This window comes from Cavia porcellus, unplaced genomic scaffold (assembly GCF_034190915.1).
Source record: "Cavia porcellus strain 051 isolate PalLab524CR breed Dunkin Hartley unplaced genomic scaffold, mCavPor4.1 scaffold_9, whole genome shotgun sequence".
NCBI classification, from domain to species: domain Eukaryota; kingdom Metazoa; phylum Chordata; class Mammalia; order Rodentia; family Caviidae; genus Cavia; species Cavia porcellus.
The window spans coordinates 39,301,090-39,326,843 of NW_026947492.1; the positions used below are offsets into that span (position 1 = coordinate 39,301,090).

Sequence of the window (25,754 nt, forward strand, 5' to 3'; positions counted from 1 at the left end):
GTGCCACCACACCTGGCTATTCATTTTTTTTTTTTTTTTTTGTAACTCTTAGAATGTTACTTAAACATCTTTTGAGGAGCATTTGCTGCAAATGAAATGTTTAATATGAACCCAAGTCAAACAAATCATACAGCATTTTACACTAATTCAGTATAGTCTAAACTGTAGTTACGCTGTTCATCTTACAATAAAGACTCATCCAGTATTAGCAAAATTGATACCATAATGATTTGGTCATTGTGTGAAACTCATCATAAAAAATTAACAGAGTAAACAGGTAAATTTAAGTGGCCAGTCAGTATTACAGCTAAGAATTCATACATTTCACAGATCCATTCCCTATTCCATTTACATTCCTTTCTCTATTCCAATGGAAATCCATTGGATTCCCTTGCCAATCCAATGGAACAGACCTTTCTTCATGGTCCGGGTTAGAAGAATCCTGAACGAATCAAAACATTCTACTCTTAATGTATTCAATTCTTACTTCAAATTCTATTCAGAAGTCCGAGAAATTTAAGTTTCAAATCTTCACATTTCTGTTCAAAACATTCCAGTAGCTTCCCTTCTGTAGAAATCTTCCAGGTGGTGTATAGTATGCATTTGAGCACTTAAAATAAATCACTGGCTTATTGTGAAACAGAAAAATACCAGCACTTATATATATTTATACACAGAAAAGCTCATTATTTTACAATGGTGAATATTAGTTGTACAGTATACTTTCATGGTCATGTATACAAAATACAAAGGCAAGTATGATGAAGTTGAAGCAGTTCAGTATCCTGTAATACAATCTGCTTATACCTCTGTGTATAACAAAATGTATGCTCTGCATACTTCAACTGTTAACATACCAGTGATTGTACTCACACTTTTCTCATGTAAACTGCAAATAGAGCCTACTTTTGTGCACTCTGTTACTGACTTGAATGAACTGTTTCCCCTTATAATTAGTTGCTAATTCTCTACAGTTTAGAGATCATTGCTTCCTCTAGAAAGTTACTGCCACTCATCACTTTCCTCTGTGCCACTCCCCACTTCTATGTGTCCCTTCAGCACAATGTGGATGGTTTCTGTCACTACATTCACTACACTGTGTTGAGATAATGCAAATGGTTATTGTGAATCTCTAATGAACTCAGTTTGATGTCTATGCTGGCATCTTACTCTGAAAAGGCTTGAGATGCGCTGCAGTTAAGTTGCTACATCATGAGTGGATGAACATACTTTTTCCACTGTAAACTCAAGTAAGCAGTATTTTGTTTTCAGTTCTCATATGACAGTATTGAAAGTTGGAGTGGGTACAATTTGAATCCTGCCTGAGAGATAGTAAGATTTAGCATCTTTATCACTCTTTTCCTAATTATGACTTAGAGACATAACCATTCAAGGGATAGTTCATATAATTTAATGACCTAAAACTCAAAACAAAGAGATCACAAAAGTTTAATAGTTAAAATGGGAAATGAGAGACAGTAAATATTTACCAGGTCAATAGAGCAATTTTTCATCTTCCTCAGATCTACAGTCTCATCCTTAATTCACTGCTACAAACGTCATCAGAAAATTGTACACACAAGCAAAAGTTTACATGCAATTTCAGGAGATTCACAAATACCTCAATCTATGCAAGGATTCTATATTAAGGATTCCTAACTCAAGAAAATTTAACAAGAGGCTGGATAAGCCTAGTAATCAGCAGCTACAAAAATTAAAGTTGCTTGTGTAGATATAATCCTTATCTTCCATCTCAGTTCCCAAAGAGGCACATAAAAGGAATTCTTTTCATAAGTAGCTCACCTGCTCATTAGCCCTCTTAAAAGGTTCTTAGATATCATGAAGTAATTCAGTCTTCTTGGGCAAACTATGTAAGCATAAAATGGCAAATTAAGTATAAGACAGTATATGCAGTGTTAATGTTTGAAAGTTTACAACAAAGCTTTTGTCAATAGGCTAAGTAAAATTCCAGTGTGTCTTTAAAAACAGCTCCTTTATTGACTTCAGTGGCAAAATTCTAAAAAGAACGTTTTGACCTGTTCACATTTACAATGAATGATAATTATATGTGTACAGTTCCTACTGCACTCATGTTCTATACTAAAAACATATTTAAGGGCTTTTCTACATTTCAAAATTAAAACCACAATGCTTTGAATAACATGATTACAAAAAGGTGCTGAAAAGCTGCACGTGTATGCTTTCACAACAGCTCCCTTCTGTCTCACCTTTTTCCAAAATGTTATTTCATTAACAATCTATACTCATAAAAATACACATAATTTGATAGGTAAGTGATTTAAATGATCCTTGAATTTTTAAAAATTTTAAACAGCAGATAGAAAAAGCAAGAAATGCACCAATGATTAAAATATCAGAGAAACAAAATCCTCTTAAATACATAAATAGTTAAATATAGAAAAAACATCAATAGTCAAAAGTAAATATATTTAATAGTTGTATGAAAAAGGGAAGTGGGCACTTGATGCCAGGGAATATTTAAGAATGAGACTCTTCAAGCAAATGTTGCCTGTAGGGCTAGCCTCGTATTTTGGAAATTTAAACCTAATTTACACACACATACCTATGTAAAAAAATTTTTTTAAAAAGTCACACCACAAGTAAAAACCTGGTACTTTGTTTACAAAGTGCAATATACCAGTACAGTGCATTCATCTTCAAGAATGTGACCTCTCAAGTTTTAAAACTCCCTTGGTTTTCATTTGTGTTCATGGTTCAAAATAGGGAATTCTAATCTCTTAAAACACCTGCTATTAATTCCAATCTAAGTATGAAACCTGGAAAGTAAATTGTCAATATCTGATCATCTGAATAAAATTTATGACCTGGTGTGAGCAGTCAGTAATCCCAACACACCTTACTGCTTTGTAATAAATTTTGTATGGTTTGCATGTCCTTCAATAACTGAAGATTTTTCCTGCTTTTTTCTCCAGGTCTCAGTTTGGCAAAATCCTTCTTACTTGTGGTCCCTATGGCCCCAGAAGATCGGCTGCTGCTGTTTCCTTCTTCATCAAGAGTCTTTCTGTTAGCTCTTACTTCTTTCTTCTGCTTGTCTAACTTCTGTTTCTCCAGCTATACCAAATTAGCAAGGTAAGGGAAAGGAGAATTTAATGAAAAAATTTTCTTCTGATAACCAGTACCGTTAAAGTAACTCACACTAACCAAAACTCAAAGAATACAGCCTTGGTATGTATTTGTAAGTGTTTAAAAAATCTGTTCCAGTAGTTATTTAACACTTGACACCTAATGTAGTAATATACAACCAAGCAAGACCAAACACATTAAGGCAGTTACTACAGTACAAAATAGGTGAGTAAAAAGCTATAGAGGCTGGTAAAAAGGATTCATGAGGAGGCAAAAAACAAAATAATGACATAGGGGAAGAAGATGAAGACTGACGGACTGAGGCAAAGAAAAACTTACAGAAACTAGTCTAAACAGGTAAGACACAAGTTCCAGATGGATGAAGAAAGATGGTAATGCATTAATATTATGGGAAAGATTTTTACTTTTATTATTTTTGGAGACATTTATAGGAGAACTTTTACTTTAATTAACCTGTTTCTGACATGTTCATGATCAATTAGAATAAAGGTGAATCTAATGTACAAAAATAAGTAAAACCATTAATTAAAACTATAGGAATTATTTGCCTCTATCTCTAACATGAACTTTGGAAAAACAAAGTACTTTTTAAAAAGCCCACATTTTGGAGTGGAAAGTTTGCTCTCTAGCTCTGCTATTTACCAGTGACCTAGTATGTCTTTGGGCTATATAATTTTATTGCAGATGTGTGTGAGCTTCTTGCTAACTTTTGCCCCAGTTTCCTTATTTATAAGATGGGAACAGAAAAACCCAGAAAGACCCAATTTGCCATCTTAAAAAAGTATTTTGAGGCAATTACATGACATGACATATTCACTGTGCCTAGTGTATGGCTACCAGTCAAGGAATAGCACACTTGTTCAGTCAGTGGTACCAGTCCTTCACAGTACTTTCTATTCATATTGTATCTACCAGTCAATACTGGTTATTTTGACCTACAACACACTTCAAAACTTTCCAACTACAATTACTGTCATGGACTAGAAACAATCACCTATGAGAAGTCTAATAGCCAAGCCTGACTCAGCCTCTCTGGCTCGACCCATTCCCCTTAATTCCAGTAGGCACAGTAAATTTTTAAAAAACAAACAGATTCTGGATAAAAACCCTTGAGTGCAACTGCAACAATACACTTGATATTAAGTAAATTACTATTCTACTATAAGGTATAACATGATTTTCATATACCTACATCTGACATTCCTTTCAAAAGGAGAATTACTAGGTATTTTAAAATACCCAAGTGGATAAACCTGACCATTTAATTTGGCCTCAGAAATTAAGGTTTATTCATAAACTAGGCCAGCTACTCAGTGTCTAAAAGATGTACCTCACTAGTAGGTAAAATGTATGTAGTAACATTTCTTTGCTAACCCATGTAGCAAGTCTTAGTATAGTAATTAATGAACCAAAAATTGTCTTGCAAAGAATTAGCACTGGTAGCTCTTTTAAGATACACTTCTGTCATCAACCAATCTACTTCAAGTGTTTTTTATATTATTAGAAACTTGAGTGAAGGAAAACTGAGTTACCTGTGCTTGATATTTCCGAACTTTAGTTATTTGGTTGGCTTTTGCTTCCATCCTTCCCACTAATGCCTCCAGCTCACACTCTAAACTGTCTTTTAGTTCAGTGTTTGGTGACTCCTGTATAAGTTTTGCAAGCTGCTGGTGATCACTGTATACAAAGCAAAAGTAGGGTGTGGTTAGTTCCCTTGGGTTTCACAATTTGGTTCACTATATCTGATCTTACCAAGGTGTCACTGCTTTCTGCTGTTTTTTACAAAAAGATTCACTGTCTTAACAGAGCAGCAAATTTTGAAACTTTTAGTCATAGTTTAAAAGTTTAGTAAAGGCACTGGAGAGAAATGCAACAGTTTTTAATTTGAAACTATTCAACTGTTTATATTCCCATTTCTCCTACAAGAGTATTACACATGTAGACAGGAAAATCTAGAAGGAAACTGATCTTCAATACTTCCTTAAATCATCAGTTTTGCTAAACTTAATGTTTATCAAGCTCTCTAAATGCAACCACTGGTATGTTAAACTTTATTTGTATTAGAAGAGAGATTTTACCCATAAAGATTTTTCTGTGAATTACTAATAAGATGGGTGGTACAAGAACTGTTCTTAAAATAATTGCTGAATAGCACTGATACTCAACAAAAATCGGAAAAAAAAAAAAAAAAAAGGCTTTAGAACTAAACAATTTTAAAAACCAAAACTCACAAGCTCATCTGGCCAAACTCATCCTGTAAAGTCTGTAAGACTTCAGCCAATTCTTCGTTGATGCTGCTGGAAGAAGGAGGTGTGGCTGACTTCTTACTTCTGCTACTTCGTGAAGGTACTTGTTTTGCCAAAGGGGTGTCGCTCACTACTCGATCATTGCACAAAGCTTTACTGTGTTGTTTCATTAGGTGCAAGACATGCTGAACGTTGGCTACCACGGCATGGCTAGGACTAGTGGACTAAAAAAGAGAAAAATGTTAAAATTTTCCATTCTTGTTTGCTTTTTACTAACTTTGATAAACTTTCCCACAGCCTAGGACATAATCTGCTCTATAATAAATTACTTACTAGGTTACATGGACTCAACCTCAGAAATCTGTCCCCTTTCTACACCACATTATTCATTTGGTTTATGCACCTTCCTATCACTACTGACTGAACATCACAATTGCTCTTACTTCTATTGTTCTTTAACTAGAGGGCTATCAGTTACCCTCTTTAAAAATTCTGATCACATTTCTCTATTTGAAATCTTTTTATTAAATCACCTGACTAGCAGGTCCAGTCTCCTCTGCATGGAGGATAAGAACCTGTATCCCTGAGATACAGCCTAAATTTCCTGGCCTTAAGTACTGCCACCTTATAATTTCTATGTTGTGAACAAATCAAATCTGCAAATGGCATTTCTTTTACAAGGAGCTTTTATACTACTATTTTAAATCTGACTACAATGTAACTTTTACCAGTTTCCTTAAAATTACCATGGAATAACTTGGTCCAGTTCTCAGATTAACCACAAATAGATACTGAACATAAGTCCTTTGTCTCAGGTCTGTTTTTTTGAGTCAAGGTTTCTCTAAGACACAAGTTGCCCAGGTTAGATTTAAACTCTGATTCTCCTGCTGTAGCCCCTTAGATAGGATTAAATGCATGTGCCACTGCGTTTGGCTACCAACACTTTGTCATAACACATTGTCACTGTGTTTAGATTATCTACCTAACCTATCAAACAATGTACCTTCAGATGGTATACTTTCACTGAATTAATTTCTCTATTCTTGATTAGTAAGAAACACAAGACATATCTGGCACAGAAAGGGGAAAAACCTAGGTAACAGCTTATAAGTAACCATCTTGCTTGCTTGAATTTGATCACCAGAAAAACTTATTTAAAATGCAGACTCCAAGACAGCACTCCAACCTCATGGTCAAGGCCTGGGAAATTTTATTTTTAAGTCCTCCATTAGTTCTCATCAGTCAGATTTAGAAGCCATTGTGCTCAACAAAGTGAAGCTCTTCTTCGTTTCTACTGTTACAAGCTGAATGCATCAAAGAATGATTTTACACCATATCCATGTTGGTTATATTAAGGGAATGCAAGGTTAGTTCAGTATTGTACAATCAGTGTCATCATTATTGTGCTGGAACATGTGCACTATCCTAATTGCCTGCATGTGCACTTTCAATATGCAATAGTTTTTGAAAGTTAATTTTCTTCTTTCTGTTACTTCTTTTTGTACTTATTAGCTTTGTATCTATTGAATCTAGGAATAAGCTTACATTTTTATTTTTTTAATAATTCACTTTCACTTTTTTAATAAAGGTATTGAACTGTGTGACGATATAGTTAAAAGTAAAAACTGGTCCTTCACTGCAGGCTGAGAAACACTCAGCTGAGTGACTGAACATTCACTGTATTTTGAATTTCATTAAGAATACAAATAGTTCCAAATGAGCACTAGTTAAAAAATCTTCCTCTTTGGATCTGTCCTGTTCAACCAGTGTTACTGACTTCAATGAGAATTACTGAAGATAGGCAGTCGAATTTGGGAAAAACATAATGGAAGAATGAGACAGATCTGAAGTGGGCAGGTTGAACCTATTCCCGTAAAATCTTCATTTGATTAAAAGGTCTACAAAAAATTCTGCAAGTACAAGACTTGCAAGGGCCGATACACTGCTCCAGGAAATACCTGTTATTTTAACTGACTCTGGCATCAGTGGGTGAAAAAATACTATGCTTTCCCATATATGTGCTATTAGCCTGATTAGCAGACAATTTAGAACTTGTTTACTCTGTGTCATACAACAACTCAATTTAGGAACAAAAAGTGTGATAAGGTGATAAACATGAAGACATTAGATGAATGAAGGAAAAAAGTTTGTTTATAACCCATAACAGGATGATGAAGTAAGAAAAAAAGTAAAGCTATCCTCAAACATATTTAAATTTTCTGGTACTCAAAGGTTAAGTTTTCTTGTGTGGATGCCTGAAAACGGAAAAAAAAGGCCAATGAGTAGAATTCATGGTAACAAGACTTCAATTCACTTTATTAAAAAACTCTGAAACTAAGGAAAAAAAAAACCTAAGAATAAAAGGCTGATCTAAAGTGCGTGACATTTTAGTAAACACAAAGTTGACAACCTTTGGTCTGAGTGTTTATGGAATAAAAATAGTAGAGAATGGGGTTAAGTGGGTCCTAATTTAACAAAATGTCAAACTGGGACTAAGAAACAAATTTAAAATACATTATTAAAAATCTCCAGATTTTTCTCATTAAGTAGCTTTCTGGGGCTTCATAATTTTTTCAAAATGCATGCTCAGTGATTTTGATGCAGCCAGCCAATTCTTGGGAAATTCAAAGATACTATAGTGAAACAACAACAAAATAAATCCTGGTAAGAATAAGAGATAAAAGTAGTGACATAAGTGAAATGGTGTGCAATGCAATAGGAAATTAAATCCATTGCAAAGGACAAAAGCAGCAAAAAGTAACTACCTTATACACCTGCAAACTAATAGCAGAAAACCCAGAAAAAAAGTTCATTCTCTAGCCTTAAGGGCTTACTATTCTGAGATGAGGTCTCACTCTACTCCAGGCTGGCCTCAGTCTCACTATCCTTCTGCTTCAGACCTTATTAAAACACGCAGTTTCACTCACTGAGGGTATATTTTGGGTTGTAAATAAATCAATGAACAAGTAAGTAAAAATCTTAAGAATATTTACTATCCAACATATTAAAACCGATAATCTAGTTAGGCATTCAAAATACACATCAAACAGTAACACAAACAGTCCATGAAAGACTAGAATGAACACTGTTAAACACTTAGAAATTGCACAGTACTTGTTGATAGTTGACGAAGTTATTATCTCTATGTATTTAAGCACTAAAGGACACAAAAATTCTAATCTATATATGATGATGCCTTAGAGAACTAGTTAGTACCTGGATTTGACCAAACAGGTGATACCTATTCATATTTAAATATAAGTCAGTTGGGACGATGATGTTCTGAAGTGTTCTCTGCACCTCCTCCCTGGTGCCCCAATTCAGTAACACTTGTCTCCATTTCATTTTTCTTCTTAGTATAATCAAACATGGTATGGGTACAGATAAATGTTTCTATCATACATAGGCAGAGAAGCACACATGTGCAATTCAAATATCTATATCTAACAAAAGAAATCCAGTTTGACAAACTCACCTTTCCAGCCACAAATGGCATATCACGTAAGCATAATCTGTAATGAGGCTGTGCACCAAAATAGTTTCTAGGTCCTTTCTGAATGGAAAGAAAAATTATTTTTTATTCCATGATGCAAAAAGCTGACTACATATAATTAATTTGAGACTTTGAGATTACTATTGATCTACTACTTGTTTAATCTATATTGATACAATGGTCTAGAACAAATTCTTAATAATACTTATCAATATGTATCCTAGCCTAGGAAAGGCTAGAAAAACAAATTACCAATTAAGTAACAATTATAATCTAAATAGAGAAATAGTATAGTTACATATAGCACTGCAAAACAAAAGATCATTAATGTAAGACTGAGTAAGACTAATTTATACATTATTCTGCAGTTCCAAAATGCTTTTATATATATTAGGTCACTATCAGGGTAAAAATGAAGTAGTATATATTTTATTCATCCTTCACTTCATGAGTGAAGAAACAGAATGAGAGATTCACCTGATAATTTATGAGTATTTTCACACAATGTACTAATTAGCACTTTGCCTGACTAGCTTTTTCATACCTTTTCTGATGGTTTTGACTTCTTTTTTTTAATTTTTCTTGCAATAGGAGTATATGAGGTTGTTTTATCTTCAAAGGTAAGTTTCTTTGCTTCCAGATCAGTCTGCAACTAGGAAAAACATGAAGGGCTGAATTTAATGCTGTAGCAATAAACGCTACTGTTAAAATTTGAGATCTACAATGTAAAAGCTTATACAACCTAATGGCAGTATCTGACTGAAAAATAAGTAATACATTTATATAACGAAAGAATCACCATTTTAACTTACCAAGTATTTTATGACACCAATCTCTCATTTTATCTTGAACTGCTATATTAAACTATGTCCTTCATTCTGGAACCCAAACTTCCATTATCTATAGTTGGTCTTTAAATTCTCTTTAGTGAATTAAATACTATGTATGTAACTCTAAACTGATCATTCAGTCGTTTCCCTTTTCAAATACAGCATCTACCTCAGTGCCATACATACAAAGCAGTTGGACTGCAAAATACACAACAACTTTTTAAAAACATATATGCAATACTTACAAGGAAGAAAAACTGGAAACATCTGTGCAAAACCACCAGAGGTTATTTTAGTAAATATCAAGTCCTTTTCTCAACAAGCAAACTATAACACCATACCTTATCTTCATGGTATAGATTCCATAAGCAATTGCTAAGCATTTTAAAAAATGCCATTTTTTCCCCCTAAACCAATTTGCAACATAAAACAAAAGAACAAAATCTTGCCTCTAAAATCTTTCAGATTTGCGGTGTCCAAATTATCTGACATGTTAGAAAAAAATTTCAGATTGCCATACTCCTCTTTAGACATGATAATTAGGAAGTTCAAGTCCAAGATATTTATACTTTTATGTACTTTAAAAAGTTCCCTAGGAAAGTATGATACAACTAGAAAAAACAATTAGAATCAGTGGTCTAAGCAAAAGAACACTGAGATCATTTCCTATGACTTTATTTTTCGGGAAAAAAATGTACTTACTGACAAAGGCATATAAAGGATCTCTACCTCAGGAGCACCTATACACTTTCCCGTAACAATTCTTTTATACACAGCAAATATAAAATGCCATTAGTAATAAATTACTACTTTGGAAGATGTATGACAGTGAGTGTGAGTAGTAAAAAAAAGAATAGTTTTGTAACTTAACTTACATCTAGTTTTTCCTAACAGTTGTGTTGTATTTTTGAGTCTGACTATTAACATTCTAAAGTAATTTGTTATTATTTGTCTTATTTGATCTCCCAACACTAAGATATAAAATGAAGGTCACTTTATCAATGGCAAAATCTAGAATCTGAATGATTAAATAACTTGCCCAAGGTTGCATTCTAGAATTAGCTAGACTTGAAATTGCATATCCCTACAAAAAGGGAAGGGCTGGGGATAAAATAATTTGCTTCCAGTCAGCTCTCAGTGACCTGCCTCCAAACAGAGCCCACTTCCAATCAGCACATTCAACTACGGAACGAATCAAGGAATGAGTCCTTTGTGGAGTACAGCATCACCTTCCAACAAATGACTTCTGGGAGCATTTTAGATCTAAACCTGAACAGAGAACATACTAAATCAGGAAATTCAAGGGAACACCAGAAGAGGTAAAAGGCATTTATCACATTTAAAAGGCAGTGATCATTTATAATATGGGTGCAGGACACTAGTCTGTACGCCTGTTTTGAAATCTGGACTTGCCTCTTATATTAATACGAAAAGATTCTTATAAATGGCATAAAGATCTTGGGACGAGGAGAAGAGCACCTGGAAATATCGGGAAAATAACTTCAGAAGGAATCTTCATTTAAAAATCACAAAAACTTAATGAGTCTGTAAGACTGCAGCAATGTTCTACTTCTACAAATGCAGATTGGTTAGTATGTAACAACTCAGTGTTGCTGTGAATCTATTCGGCCTCAATTTTTTTTTTTTTTTTTTTTTTTTTTTGTCTTTTTTCCTTTTTATCGGTACTGGGGATCGAACTCACGACTGCCTGCTTGCAAGGCAGGCGCTTATGCCTCAGCCTCAATTTTTCAAACTGGTGGCCACTGCATTAGATAAAATTCAAACTAGGGACAGCAAAGTTCACTTTCCTGATATTATGGCTCTGTCAACTAATTTCAGTTACTCCTAGAGCAGTGATGGTGAACCTTTAGAGGTTTCAACAGTATCACCAGTCCACTGCAGCACACATGCCATAGGTTCACCACTTACAAACTTAGAAAACCAGTGTTTTGATTTCTGTCCTTGTGTTTTAATGGTGATGCAGCACTGGGAATCAAACACAGAGCTTTATGCATGGTATGCAAGAGCTAGATTCCCAGGTTAAAAGTACTTTTAAGAACTGCTCAAATTTTTTATTTGTAAAAATACATGTTTGTAACTTTGTACATTAAGTTACTTTATTCACAGACTGTTCTAAAATGTAAATAATCAAAGGTTCTCCAAAATAAATGCTTATTTATATCAACACAGTAGTAAAAAATGAGGATCCCACTTACTGGTATTTCAACTTACCTCATCTGCCTTAGCTTGCATACGTTTCCTTTCCTGTTCTTCTTCATGGAGTTTTGTTTCTAATTCTTGCATTTTTTTCTAGAGATAAAAATATCAAAAAGGATGAATGAAGTATCTATTGGTGTAACAACATAGGAACATGCTGTATTTTTAAACATGGTCTTGTTAAATTAATCTAGCAATGTCTCTGGGCTTGAAAACACTCAGGACACTTTCCTTTGTGATCAAATAATAATTTTGTAGTAGTTAGAATTATCAGTAAAATCTATGGCTAGCGAAAATAAATCTGGAAATTTACTGAGTGGAATTAAATTCTTTGCAAGTGCTACACAACTAAAACTAAAATTAATTCAGGCAATAACAACTTAAACCTAAGTCTTGGCAAGCCCTAAGAATGCTCAAAGCCATTTTACGCTTTCAGTATTTTCAAAAAATAACTCACTTATGACCCTCAGGATTATAAAATAAAATTCTCTGAACTGTTTTCACTTAAAAATTCTCTATATATTTCCTTTTTATAAAATCAATTTTATTGCTATAAATATTTAGCAAAAATTAATTTCAGAAAATGATAACTATATCATCATGCATTAATGAGTAAAAGATACATTACTGACTTCTGCAAGGACTTGCATGGTGGTAAGTTTATTATATTCTTGTTCAAGAAGATCCAGTTTTATAAGTTGGCTCTGAACATGTGTGTGATCATGTTGTCGTTCTCTTTCTAGGCTCACCTAGGAAACAACACAGCCCAATAATTTAATAGTCAAAACTGTGAAGTTACTAACACAGAATATTTCTTAGGATCACTATGTTATTTATCTGGCCTTTCAGAATACTACTGATATGGAGAGGAATTTTAGATTATGATATTAGGAAAAACCACACATTAATAAATGATTGGCTTAAACGGTCATTGTTTTTACTGCATACTATGTTTTATATAACTTGATTTTATATGCTAATAGTATCTTTATGCCCTGGGATAGCAGCAATTTATTCAATTGAAAGCCTCGATAAACAGATATTTTCAGTTAGTCTTGTTCTTTATCTATCCTCATTAGGTGTTTTGTGTTTTTCTTTTACACAAGACTACCCACTCCTATCTTTTTTTTTTAAAGACAGGGTCCTGTTCTGTAGTCAGGCTGGTACTTCCCTTTTTAGCTTAGGGTTGGCCTTGAACTTTCAATGCTCCTACTTAGTCTCTTCATTGTTAGGATAACAGTGTGTCTGAATGCCCAGCGATATTTTTGTTTCTTCAAGTTTAGGGCAATTGACGTAAAAGTCTGTCTTTTATATGCACTTAAGGACTGGCAGTCACAGAAAAAAATCCCATGAAAACAGAGTAAGAGGTAGAAAAAATATTAAATTAAAATCTAAAAGAAAAAGCCAAAATACTAAATATCTGAACTTATATTATCTTCATATATGTTTACAGTATAATCAATACTAAAAAATTTTTAATATGACAAAATAATATTAATACTTTTATCATGATCAGTATAAGTTACTAATTCCTTTATACTTACTTTAGTGGATAGTTACAGTGTGTGAAGAATCTGGTAACTTGTTTCAAGTACTGGAGCTATTCCTATTAAACTACTCATATTAAATATACTCTGTAAACTTTACTGATGAATCAAGGAGTATAATCCAGGCATCTATTATCGACATCTAACAGTTGTTTGCTACATATAATCAAGGTATCTTATAACTGTCCTAATGAACTAATGCTCCTTTTCCCACTGACCCATTCTAGAAATGCGACAAAATACAGCAATAATAAATGATGACACAAAAAGTTCGAAAGCAGAAAGAAAAATCTCAAAGTTGAAAAAAGGTAACAGAACTTAAAAGTGAAGGAAAGGATACTATATCAAGTATCACATGAGGCACTACTGAAGATTTTGTACCCAAGATGCGCAGGAAGACAATATAAAACCTCAAGCAACACATCATTTACAACAATGCAAGAATACCAAATGACTAGAACACACAAATGTGGACTAAAACCAGTGAAAACCATCATGCCATCAGCAAACACATATTCATACCTACCTCATAGGTCTGCCCCCACAATTTATGATGAAATTTCCAAGGTAAAACAAAAGGATTAACTTTGAAACACCAGGTTTTTAAAAAAATGACTCACAGTGCTCATAAAATGAAAGAATATGTTAAAATAAAAATATGGGTGGAGAAAGATCCATTTAAATAAAAATATAATTAATAATCTCAACAGCATAGTGAAGAGATATAAAGTAGTAGCATTAAGTCCTCAGAGAAAAAAGGTCTTTACTTCAATTAACTGTCTCAAATAACTATTGAGTCTCAGTCTGAGGTGCCATACCTGTTTCTCTAAAACAGATGTTCTTTCCATTTCTGCATGCTTTATCATATTCCGCATGTATTCCAATTGTTTTTCTAAAAGATTACATTTATTTTCTGCAGCTACCAACTGAGAAGTCAGTTCTAGAATGAGTACATAAGAAAAGCAGAAATCAGCAATCAGCTCACCTACAGAATAGTTTCAATAACAAACTCAGTCTAAAATACATACAATGGGGGATGGAGATTTAGCTCAGCGGCATAAGCGCCTGCCTTGTAAAGCAGACAGTCGTGAGTTCGATCCCCAGTACCGATAAAAAAAAAAAAAAAAAAAAAAAAAAAAGACAAAAAAAAAAAATACATACAATGGAAGTGGTTATCCCAGTGGTTCTGGAAGCCTTTTCAAATTACATAAATCTTTCTCTTTCTACATGCCAATCAAATATACTTTACAGTCAGTAAATATGACGTTAATACTTGCTCTTTAAACTGCACCTGAGTATAATGTAATTTTATAATGCCTGAAGATAGCTTTTGAATTTTACAATTCTTATTTTGATAGAATTTCTTTTATAACCAAACAAACCTTGATTATGCTTTGATTCCTCATTCTTTGAGTTTTCCCTTTCTTGTATCTGTTCATCTAGTACTTTTTTATATTCAATTGTTTCTCTAGACAAAGTTTTCACACTTTCTTCTGCCTGAATCCTCTCAAGTTCCAAGCGTCGAATTTTATCTTGAAGATTCTTTAGAGCAGAAAATATGGCTGCCAAATATATAACAGATATTGTAAGATGACAACATAAAGAGAAAATTCACCAAAAAATTAAAACCTATTAATGAGTCCAGTGAAAGACCATTCTTGGAACATTAACTTTTATCTGCATGATTACATAAAAAATCCAATTGTAGAATTAAACATAAGCAACCATGAAAAGAACTTTGTTAAACAGTATTTTTTAGGAAACCTATTTTTAGGATATAATATATATTTATTATAAAAAGAGTAGAAGACACAGGAAAACACGCTGAAGAAAACCACCACCAATTATCTATTACGCAGAAATAATGACTGTCATTTTTGGTTCTATCTATTGATAAACGTGTAAACTAAAAAAATTAAAAAGCATATAGGTTTGCTTTTTTATTTTAGCACTATAAAACAGGAATCACTCAAAAATTATATAGTTCTAAAATTTCCTCAGAAATATCTATAAATTGAAAAATGCTCAAAAATACTTTTATTTTAAATATTCATGAAACAGTGCACCTCCAAGCTGCATCACTTTATACTTTCATCAAGAGTGTATTTTTGCCAACACAAGACTATGAATTACAAAACTCTCTTGTCTTTTGACAAGAAAAAGATGCTTCTTCTGGTAATTTGGTATTTTTGTTAGAGTCAACAATTTCATATAAATTTCTGGCCAATTTTCTTTCATAAATTTCGTTTGCCCACTTTTCTATGAAAAAAAAAAAGATTCCTTTCTTCCATTTTAAAATATCTTTAATTCTACTTTTGGTGTCAACTTGAACAGCTGATGTTTTGATTTTTTTCATACAGTTATACCTAATATTTCAAGTTAATACTTATTAATTGCTTATTAACTTATTTGTTAATACTTAGTAATTGCTTCCTAACCTCAAAATATGTTACATATTCACATATTCTTTCATTACAGTTTCATAGAATTCTACATTTAAATTTTAAATAAAACAAGAAGCAACTTTATGACAAAAATCTTTATTATAATTTATCGTAAACCAAATTCACATATTAATACATGCAATCAATTATTTACACACATCCCCAAAAATGTTTTAGAACTTTCTATCAAAACTTTAGTATCAATGTTGCCAAATATTATATAAATATTTAAAACATTTAAAAACTACTGTTATCAATTATTATTCAGAATCATTCTCCCTAAATACAAATTTATGTTAGGAAGAAATATCATAAAAAATTCTAAGAATCTAGTTTTCTTATTCTTCACAGGGCATGTTTTTCTACTTATTGATATAATTCATTCATTCAACATTTTTTTTTAATGTCTAAGATATGACAAGTTCAATGCAGGATACTCAAAACACTTTATAAAATAGTCACCTTAATCTTTCTGGTATTGATGGGATTACAACCTAACTGGAAAGAATACACACATAAAATGCATATACATATCTGCCTAAGAACCTGAAAAATCAACCAAAAAAAAAATATGAGGACAAGATAGCTGTTTAAAGATTAATGTTCTTTAATATCTGTTCAATTTAAGCATTTCTAAACTTTTGGGGTATTTTTTATTTTGTAGTTTTTAAATCACATTTTACTATGCAACTGCATATAGCTCTGAACTATTTGCTTGGCTTATCCACAGCTTTTTCTCGCAATTTCTTATAACAGCACAGCTTAAAAAATATCATAACTTAAAACAAACAATTTTGTTGTTTTATTTTACCTTTTCACAAATCTGGATATTTGATACACAAAGGACACTCAACTGTAGAACAGACTAAAGCCCATCTGGTTGTCTTCTTCAAACTTTTCTATAAAAGTTGAAAGCATATCTGACTCAACCTACAACTCAAAAGTTACTTAACTGCTATGTTTCCTACCATGTGGGAAAGAGGCAGTCAGAAGAAATAGAGAATAAGGCTAGTTAAACGTAGAAAATATTCAGAAAGTGTGGTCACTTATGAATCTCTAGTCCCTGGTGTTGCTAAACGTATCTTTCTACCTGTATACTTGTCCTTCCTGTCTTAATTGTTCAATCTTTCTCTATGTCTGTAAACTAGAAATATTCTTCTTTACCAAAGCTAGTTCATCTCTATCACAGATGACTAAATTTTTTGTGATTGTACTTTTCCAAGCTTTCTTAAACCTATCAGATATGGATAATTTTATTCTATCAATGGAAACATTTTACTTCGGTCTCATTTTCTCATTAATTTCAGATTTTTTGGACCTATGTGATTTACAGCCATATCTTCAAGGGTTGGATTTAACATACGCTTTCAGTTTTATATTTTTAACAAACTTGTCTGTTTCAAATTAAGACACTCATTCTAGGTGATCAAGTAATAGATTTTATACCTTTTCTCTTCTTACATCAGTATCTAAGCTATTCTGTTTTCTTCCTGTGTATTGCCCACTCTTACATGAGGGCAAAACCACTGTACCATTTATAGTCCTATTAATTAGAAATACTATTGAGTGACATATACTCTATGTGGAAATGAACAGGAGCAATTCAAAAGTTTTAAACTTTATATATTGGGAAAAGAGTAGGGAATGTATTTGTGGAAAAAGAAATAAACCCCTAAATATTTGCTGAAAGAGAAAAAAGGTGAAGAAAAAAGGATACACTAAAATATAACACTATTTCATTTCCTGAATATATTTTCTTCAAAGCATATGCTATATGTGAAATTTTTATCCTCCGTATTACATACTACTTATGTGTGGTACTGGCAATCAAACTCATGACTGTGTCACTAAGCTGTATCTCTGACCCTATATGCAATATTTCTGAACATATCTGTTCAAGGTTCAATGTGTTTTGGTTACACATGAGAATGCAAACACAGGAAAACTATAGAAATGAAAGAAGATGCTTAATTTTCCTTACATAATAGTGTTACCATGACAGGCCCTTCTTACTAAGTAGTTCTAAAAGGCACAAATACCAAAAATGATAAGCATCAAATTGCTTTGGCTGGAAAAGGTAGTGAATCACCAGGCAATGGACACCAACAACCTCTAGCTTATACAATAAATGTGGGAGGAGGAGAACAGGGACAAATGTGCCAAAATAGTTGATTCGCATAAAAAAGTCATCATATACTACAAACATATACCGACATTTTTAAAAAGTAGCATGTACCAAGATATTACTGTACTCAGCCTTCCCTGAAAGGGTTTCAGAAAGTTTAGAAAGAAACAATGTCATGTAAACTTCAATTCAATAAAATCTGTAGACCATATTTAATAGATAAGGGCTATAGTGGAGATAACAAAGGTTCTGCCCTTAAGGAGCTATTATGCAGATTCTACAACACATGTCATCTGCATTCTTCCTGCATCCTGCAGAACTATTTACAGAAACTAAGCAATATTCTGGGTGTACTCACTGTTTATTACTGTGATTTTCAAAGCATAAGGGATAGGCCCAGAGAAGGCAGGGTTTATGAGACATTTCCCAGGGTCTATTGAGTCAGTATTACTTTCACAATAGTAGTTAAGACTTTTAGGTTCTCTGTATTGTGTAGACATACGAAATGATGACATTACAGGAAATACAAGTACCTTCTTTAGTGTGTAGAAAATGGGATATACATAACCAAAGGACAACAATCTCAATGAAGAACTTGCACAGATGTTTTAATAGTGAATTTGAAACAAAAGCCTTTCCAAACAAAATGTCATTTTACTTGAAAGTACTTCTGATAAAACAAGGATATTCAGACTTATATCTGGCAGTCGTTTTCCCCAAAAATGGAAGAAGTGAGCCTGTTACTTCAAAGATTTTAATTTTTTTGTGAGTGACGGTCAAGCCTGTCTCAGGTGGTTTTCTAAGGGGACTGGGGATTTCAGCTTGAGGTGTAGGGAGTGTGTTAACTAAAACAAACAGGGCACCTCATCAGCCTACAGGATGCAAAACTAGTTGGTGATAGGTACACAGAATAACACAAACACTGAAAGCCTCTGGAAGAAGCACAGTCCTGAAGCAGGTGTCACCTAAAGGACCCACTCAGTGGGCAATGCAGAGCAGAATTCAGTATTCAAATCAGCACCTGTTAAGTGGGTGTGAAAACAACAGGCCCCACTACTCAATAGCTCTCTCTGCATACCTTGTGGATTCCAATACCACAGGTCCTGGAAAGAAGCTTTACCCATTCAAACACCTGAGAGGAGAGGAATATTTTTGGACTAATTTTGTCTGAGGATTTTTTCTGTCTCTTGTTTTCTGGTTTGCTATTTTGTCCTACATTACCAAGTTTTATTTTTTCTTTTCCATGAAGAATACCAACTTTATAGGAAAATGGAGAATGAGATATGCTCCTGGTAAAATATATAGACACACACAATTCTATACTCACTGAGGTTATTTTTATTAAGTTCTTGTATATAACATACCTTATTCTATGCCTCCTCCCAATATTCTTTTGAATACCTCTGTATTTGCAAGAGATTCACCTCTCCTATACCTTACTGTGCTCTTCCTCTGTATTTTGCCTTAATCAAATGAGAGCTCTTACAATGGTGTTTTAAGTTTGGGTCTGATTTATTTCACTCAATATATTTTCCAGATACATCCACTTCCCCACATCTCCAATTTGCTTTTTATAGTAGTATTTCGTTAACAATAGCTATGAATGAGCATAGAAGCAGAACTTCTCCAACCCTCAAGTAATGAGCACAGCCTTTGTTGGTTCTTCTAACTTTAGCCTGTAAAGACTCTAAGTACAGGTGTTAGATGAGACTACTTAGAATTCTGATGAAACTGTGACATACTAAATATATGTTATTTAAAACTGCTATAATTTGTAGAATTTTGTTGAGGCAGAATGGTTAAGTTCCAGATACAAATTGTATTTCAAACTAGCCAGAGCACAGAATGTATGAGTAAGGAAGAAAAAGAAAAGGTTAGAGATGACATTATTAAGGCAAACGAGATATAAGTTATGTGAAATCTAAAACTATTATTATGTGAACCATGAAAAGGAATCAAAATTCTTTGTTTAAAGATAGAATAGACTATGATGAATAACAACGTTAACTAGTGCCTTACTTTCTTATACTATAACAAAATACCTGACACCCACAAGTTAAAGTAGGAAAGATTTATTTTGTAGAGGTTCCAGTCCAGGCAGCTGGCTCCAAGGAAGGGTGGTACGTTAGATGAGAAACAGTTCAAGGGAGAGTAGACAGAACATAGATACTTTAGAACTGCACAACAGAAAAAGATAGCTCAAGGACATCTCAAGAACTAGTGTGATTTCAGCCTCTGGTCCCTCAAAATTGGAAAGGTGAAAAGACTGCATTGAGAAGACAGCCCCGGAGCAACATGTTCCAGAATGGTGATGACGCAGGCAATTCGTTTCTCAGGATTGGGTTCATAGCAATCAGCAACCCAGCCACTAAAACTCTACAGCCAAAAGAAGCCTGGCTACTGCTTCAGCTGTCAGGAAACCTTGACATTATCTACATGGTACTGTTTTAAGGCACAAACAGAATGCAAGAGTTGTGGGGTTACAAATGCTTCCACTCAGATATCAGAGAAAGGCCTGCGGGACCAGGTAGTGTGTCCAACAGGGCATTTGGCAAAGCCAAAGTTGCAGTGGAGACCCTTCAAGGTTGGAGAAGCCAGGAACATGGATTGTCTGCAGAAAATCATAAGGAGTGAACAAAGCTGGCCCAACAGAGAGCCATTAGAGCTATAACCATCAACAGTGCTGTAGGGGTAGAGCTGCTCAATCCCTTCCGAATTCACATCTTGCTGCAGATTGTCGTGGCTGCTACACAAAGAACAGTAGGACTTAATGATGGCCGTGTTGAATTTCAGTCTTGTTTTGGTCCCATTCCTTTCTACCTTTCTATTTGGAATGGGAATGTTTATCTTGTACCATGGACCCTTCTTCTCTGCCAAGCCACGTGGCCCTAGATTCACTGGACCATGGACTATGAAACCTCTACAAATTTGAGCTAAAATAAACCGTTTCTCCTTTACCTTGTGGATGTCAGGTATTTTGTCCCAGGAACAAGGAAGTACCTAAGATAACTGAGGATGAAAAGCAGACAGCAGGCCAGGAGTACACTGACATATTATTAGCTAGGAATACATTAGGAAATATAAGCAAAATATGATGCGAACCAAAACAAATTTTAAAGAGACAAAACAATAACCTTTTGAAATTTCAGAAGTCAATACTGTCTTGGTTCCTGACTCATGTTACATATGAGACTTGGCATAGAGTACTCAAGATAGTTCTGTAGATGCCAATGTTCCACTATTATATTTTGAAGCTAGAAATAGAAGAAGTATCTATACTAATTCCAAAACTAAAGAGAATAAAATTAAACTTTTAAAGCAGTGAAAAAACATGAATTATATCCATTGTTAGGATCTATTTACCTCTGCTATTGCTTTCTGGATAGGCAAATGTAGGCTTATTTGGGGAGCGACGTAGTTCACTATTAAGGAAAGGTTTATCAGGTGGATATAATACATATGAAGACGAAGAACGATGAACCATATTTCCATTTGACTTTGATGGTTCAGCTAAGATATTCTGAAAAATAAAACACAGATACTGTATTAATTTGCAAAAATTTAAACCACATATACTTATGACACATTTGGCCTGTACACATGTTCCTCTGATAAGAGACAGTAGAGGGAATCCACTTTTTCTTTACTTTTTTTTTTTGAAGGATTGAACTCATGACCTTGTGCTTATGTCGCTGAGCTGTGTTCCCCAGCCCTCATTATTTATACTAAAAAATATAACTCATTTTTTTTCTGTTGTTTGTTTGACATGGAGTCACTCTGTACATGCTGACCTCAAACTCCTGGTCCTTCTGCCTCAGCCTCCCAAATTCCAGGATTACAGGCATGAGGTGCCACACAAGATCTCAATGCAAGTTTTAGAGAATTTGAGTTTTACAGAACATTTAAGCAGCAGGTAATTCAACACTTGCACAGTTACTCTGAGACAGATTCAGAGAGAACTTGGAATCAATGTTAGAAACATTCTAGGACATTATTTCCTCAGAGACTATTTTTTTTTGGCTGCGGAGGACTGAGGATCGAATTCACAACCTAGCCTTTGCCAGGCAGGAACTTATGCTGCTGAGCTAAATCCCCAGCCCTTCAGAAACCTATGTAAACGTCCTAAAAAAAATTGCCAAACCACACCAACTACATAAAATGGTGATCAAAGGGAAGTTACTCTAAGAATGCAAGTCTAGCTAATTAGTACAACATTTTTAATGTAAGCCATTAAAGTAAAAATCTGTATGATCATTAAGAAATGTGAATGAAAATTCGGTTAAGTTCAATGTCCAGGAAAAGGACAATTTTTCTATAGCACTATGACACAATTTAAAAAAAGGCAAAAAGCTTTAACGCTTAAATTTGAAACAATTCCTTTTAAAATGAAGAACTGGTCAACTTTTTAATACATCTCTTAGCTTACACAGTAGGGTAATGAAAAGATATAATAGATAATGCAACTGAAAAGGAAGACCAAATCTCATAGACTATAACTATCTAAATAACAACAAAAACACCAAAGGATGTTCAATTAACATTAATTGGAGACTGGCAAAGTAGCTGGGTAAAATCAACATGCAAGAAACACTAATTCTTATGGATTAGTTAAAAAATGTAACTTAGGAAACTAAAGATCATACAAAGTAAAAACTAAGAAAAATTAATGATCACAGGTAGAAGATAATTGCCTTCCCCAAATAAACAAAAGAATAATAAGATAATGAATACTTACTTAGAAACAAATACAAAATGGGATAGAGAACACAGCAACATACACATACACACATGGAAATTAATATATTGACAAAATTAAAAACCACTGGGGGAAAGGATGAGTTTTCAAAGAGTAGTGTTGTGGCAGTTGTTTATCTTAAAAACATTGCACTGAATAAATTGATGCCAAGTAAATTAAGGATTTTAAGTTTCCAACTTTAAAATCTATAAACGAAAATTTAGAATATGGTAGTCAAGGCCTTGAAAAGACAGAAAATTTTCTTAATTGTAAAAAGAAAAATTTTACTACTATGTTAAGATTAGGGTTCTTATTACTCAAAAGATAAGACATGCCCAAGTCCACTTGAAATATTCCTAACAGACTGAAAATTAACATCCAGAATACATAAATGCCTACAAATCTGTCAAAAGCAATCCAAGTAAAAAACAGGCAAAGACATGCAAGTGTCATTTCATAAAAGAAATAGAAAAAATAGTAAAGGTCTAGAAAAAGATCTTCAATGATTAGAGGAACACAAATTAGAAGAACAAGATACCACTACAAGAGACTTGTTTTAATACTGCCCTGCTTGTGCGTCTATTTAGCATGAATTAGGATACACAGGTGAGTTGATAACAGCAAATGTTACCTGCTGCTGTTGCAGCGAAAGAACAAACACTTTAAAAACAAATTGAAACTTTGCTTTCCATGTTCACATTTGACACACTGTAGCTACTTCCAACAGACTGTTAGATACATACATACTTGTTTTAAAAAATCCTTGTATGATAAAAGCATTACCACTTACTATAACTAACTCCATGCTGGGTTTATCAATGTGGAATACACGGGTTGCTAATGTTCACAATCCTGAATCTGAATATAAGGGTTCATGTTATAGTTTCAAAGCCAGCACCACCATCCCCAGCATGGTAGGCTTATTTCTAAACTGGGACATTTCTGGCACCAGAGAAACAAAATAGTCATTTTTGAAAAACAAACAGCTCCCAAGTTACAAATTTTGATGTAGCAGGTCAAGGTGATTAAGAAGATACTTTGAATTGTAAGACAATTTCAGATGTTTTCAGTGTACTTTTGATACTTAGAATTCACTTAAAAGCTGAATTTAGTGCACAAAAACGTACATGCTTTCTTCATAAATGTTCTTTGAGATTTCTACCATAAGGACTAGGGTTCACTACACCCCAGAGGAAAAGCTCAGCTCAACTCAACATTAACCATTCATTGTTAGGTCTCCAAATGCTAAGTTTTGAAAGCAATAGAAACTCTCCTCTTCAAAGTTTCATTACACTTCCTATGTAATTCATCCACCTTAATACTTGTTCTGCAGTTCCTCTTGTATTTTTTTTTACCTTCTATTGATCGAATTCCCGAATGAACTCCAATTGCTTCATTGGTTACTTCTTAATCTCCTCAACCATTCGCAAACTTGTTGCCCTCCTTCCACTGACACACTGTAATATCTTTGGCTTCATTATCACAGCCACCTAAACCTCAAAGCTGAGGAAAAGTGTGACTTTCCAGAGTGAATGCATTCCCTTACACTCTTTCCCTTAGTTTCATGAGATAATCCTGCTGTTCTAACTCCTTTCCTCACTGTTAGTCTTTCCTCACGTTTTCGCGTACTTTTCCAGTTTATCAACCTCTTATCACCTCCCTCACTACTGTCATTTACTGTCTCAACACATTACCCAAAATGCTCGGGGCACTTTCTTCTATTTTTGAAAACTCTACTTTAACTCTTAAACAGGCTGTTAAATCCATCTTCCTTTCTAGCAAACCTCCAGCCTATCTAAGCACTGTTAATTATCCTGGACTAGCCCAGCAATAGTAGCACTCACCAAACTACACTGCGGAGTTGTAGTTACCTAATTACACGTAGCTTCTTTTCGGTGCCTGGCTCCTACCATATTCACGCAGGTAATTTTAAGAGCCTAACAGACGGTCGATGACTGAGCATTTCTAAAAGAGCTCCAAATTGTGCTTTGTCACGTTTACTTATCTTTTCTCAGTGCGGCAGCGGCATTTTCCAAAAGATTCAGTTCGACACTCCAATTTCATAAGCATTGATCATTAAACTGACTAGTGACCCTCATGAAGGCGAAAACATCTAAAATCAGTTCCCCTTGTCGTCTCTCCCAAACAGCATCTTCACCGTACAATCCCCCCAGGAATACCGTGGAAATTTGGGCTCTAGCCACGAGGATCTGGCAAGCAGTATTAATGACGGGAGAGTTAACAATGCAGGCAAAGGAAGAAGCCTAAGAACGAATAAAACGCACTCTCGAGACTTCAGGCTATTCGGTGACGACCTATTAAACTAACGCGACTACCTGGTCTCGGCGAGTTTCCAAGAGGGGCCGTTACACTCACGTGACCAACGGAGCCCGGTCTTCCCGCGCCAACCGAGCCACAACAGAACATGACTACCTGGGCTGCTAGCTCCAAAGGCCAAGGAACGGACCAGAGCTACACAGTTGTCGTCTAGAAGCAAGCCAGAGGGTGCAGCCTCACAGAGCACACTGGAAATCTGAGTGGCGGGAGACTGTCGAGGCAATGCCTGCTGCAGTCTGAACTTGGTCCGGGGATCACCTAAACCAATCGTAAGGAGAGGCGCAAAGGCTGCCGCACTACCAGGAGCGTCTTTGAACGCCGACCGCCACTCACCGACAACTGAGAATCAGAAGCCACAGACACCGACGCCGCCGCCATTTTTCTGGTCGCACAACGCGTGCCTCCGCTTTGCGTTCTCGAGTTCTTCTTCAAGATTCTAGAGCCGCCCACCAGGGGCGACCCTAACAGGAACCCCAGATGGAAGGGGCGGGGGTGCTGCTTGCCAGGGTTACTACACCCCCGCCACAACACCAACGGGATGCCCACGCACAGAGTGCACGCGGAGAGGGCAACACGTCCTAACAGACGTGCTTTATAACCAATCAAAAGAGAGGACGTCTCCGTGTGGTAGGAGAAATCCCACCTCTTCCCCAG

At 34.6% G+C, this 25,754-nt stretch overlaps 1 protein-coding gene across 1 annotated transcript; it reads right to left on the reverse strand.

The window, feature by feature from the left end:
• Positions 1-1,433: 1,433 nt before the first annotated feature.
• On the reverse strand, positions 1,434-25,666 carry Cep57 (centrosomal protein 57). The gene is made up of 11 exons (XM_003472689.5): positions 25,434-25,666; positions 21,392-21,548; positions 14,842-15,021; positions 14,278-14,399; positions 12,545-12,661; positions 11,928-12,005; positions 9,410-9,517; positions 8,848-8,925; positions 5,358-5,596; positions 4,659-4,803; positions 1,434-3,093 (listed from the first exon to the last, which is right to left on the reverse strand). Exons 1-11 carry the CDS (start codon positions 25,476-25,478, stop codon positions 2,860-2,862), a joined length of 1,503 nt encoding a protein of 500 aa, XP_003472737.1. The 5' UTR covers positions 25,479-25,666; the 3' UTR covers positions 1,434-2,859.
• Between the last annotated feature and the right edge of the window lie 88 nt (positions 25,667-25,754).

Bases quoted from the DNA above. Each gene is read 5' to 3' on its own strand.
- Cep57 (XM_003472689.5), bottom strand. From the start codon at position 25,478: ATGGCGGCGGCGTCGGTGTCTGTGGCTTCTGATTCTCAGTTGTCG. The intron at 9,518-11,927 runs GTAAGTTGAAAT...TGTTTTTCCTAG, and splicing joins TGCAAGCTAAGGCAGATGAG to TTGCAGACTGATCTGGAAGC. The intron at 8,926-9,409 runs GTATGAAAAAGC...CTTTCCATTCAG, and splicing joins AGTCAAAACCATCAGAAAAG to AAAGGACCTAGAAACTATTT.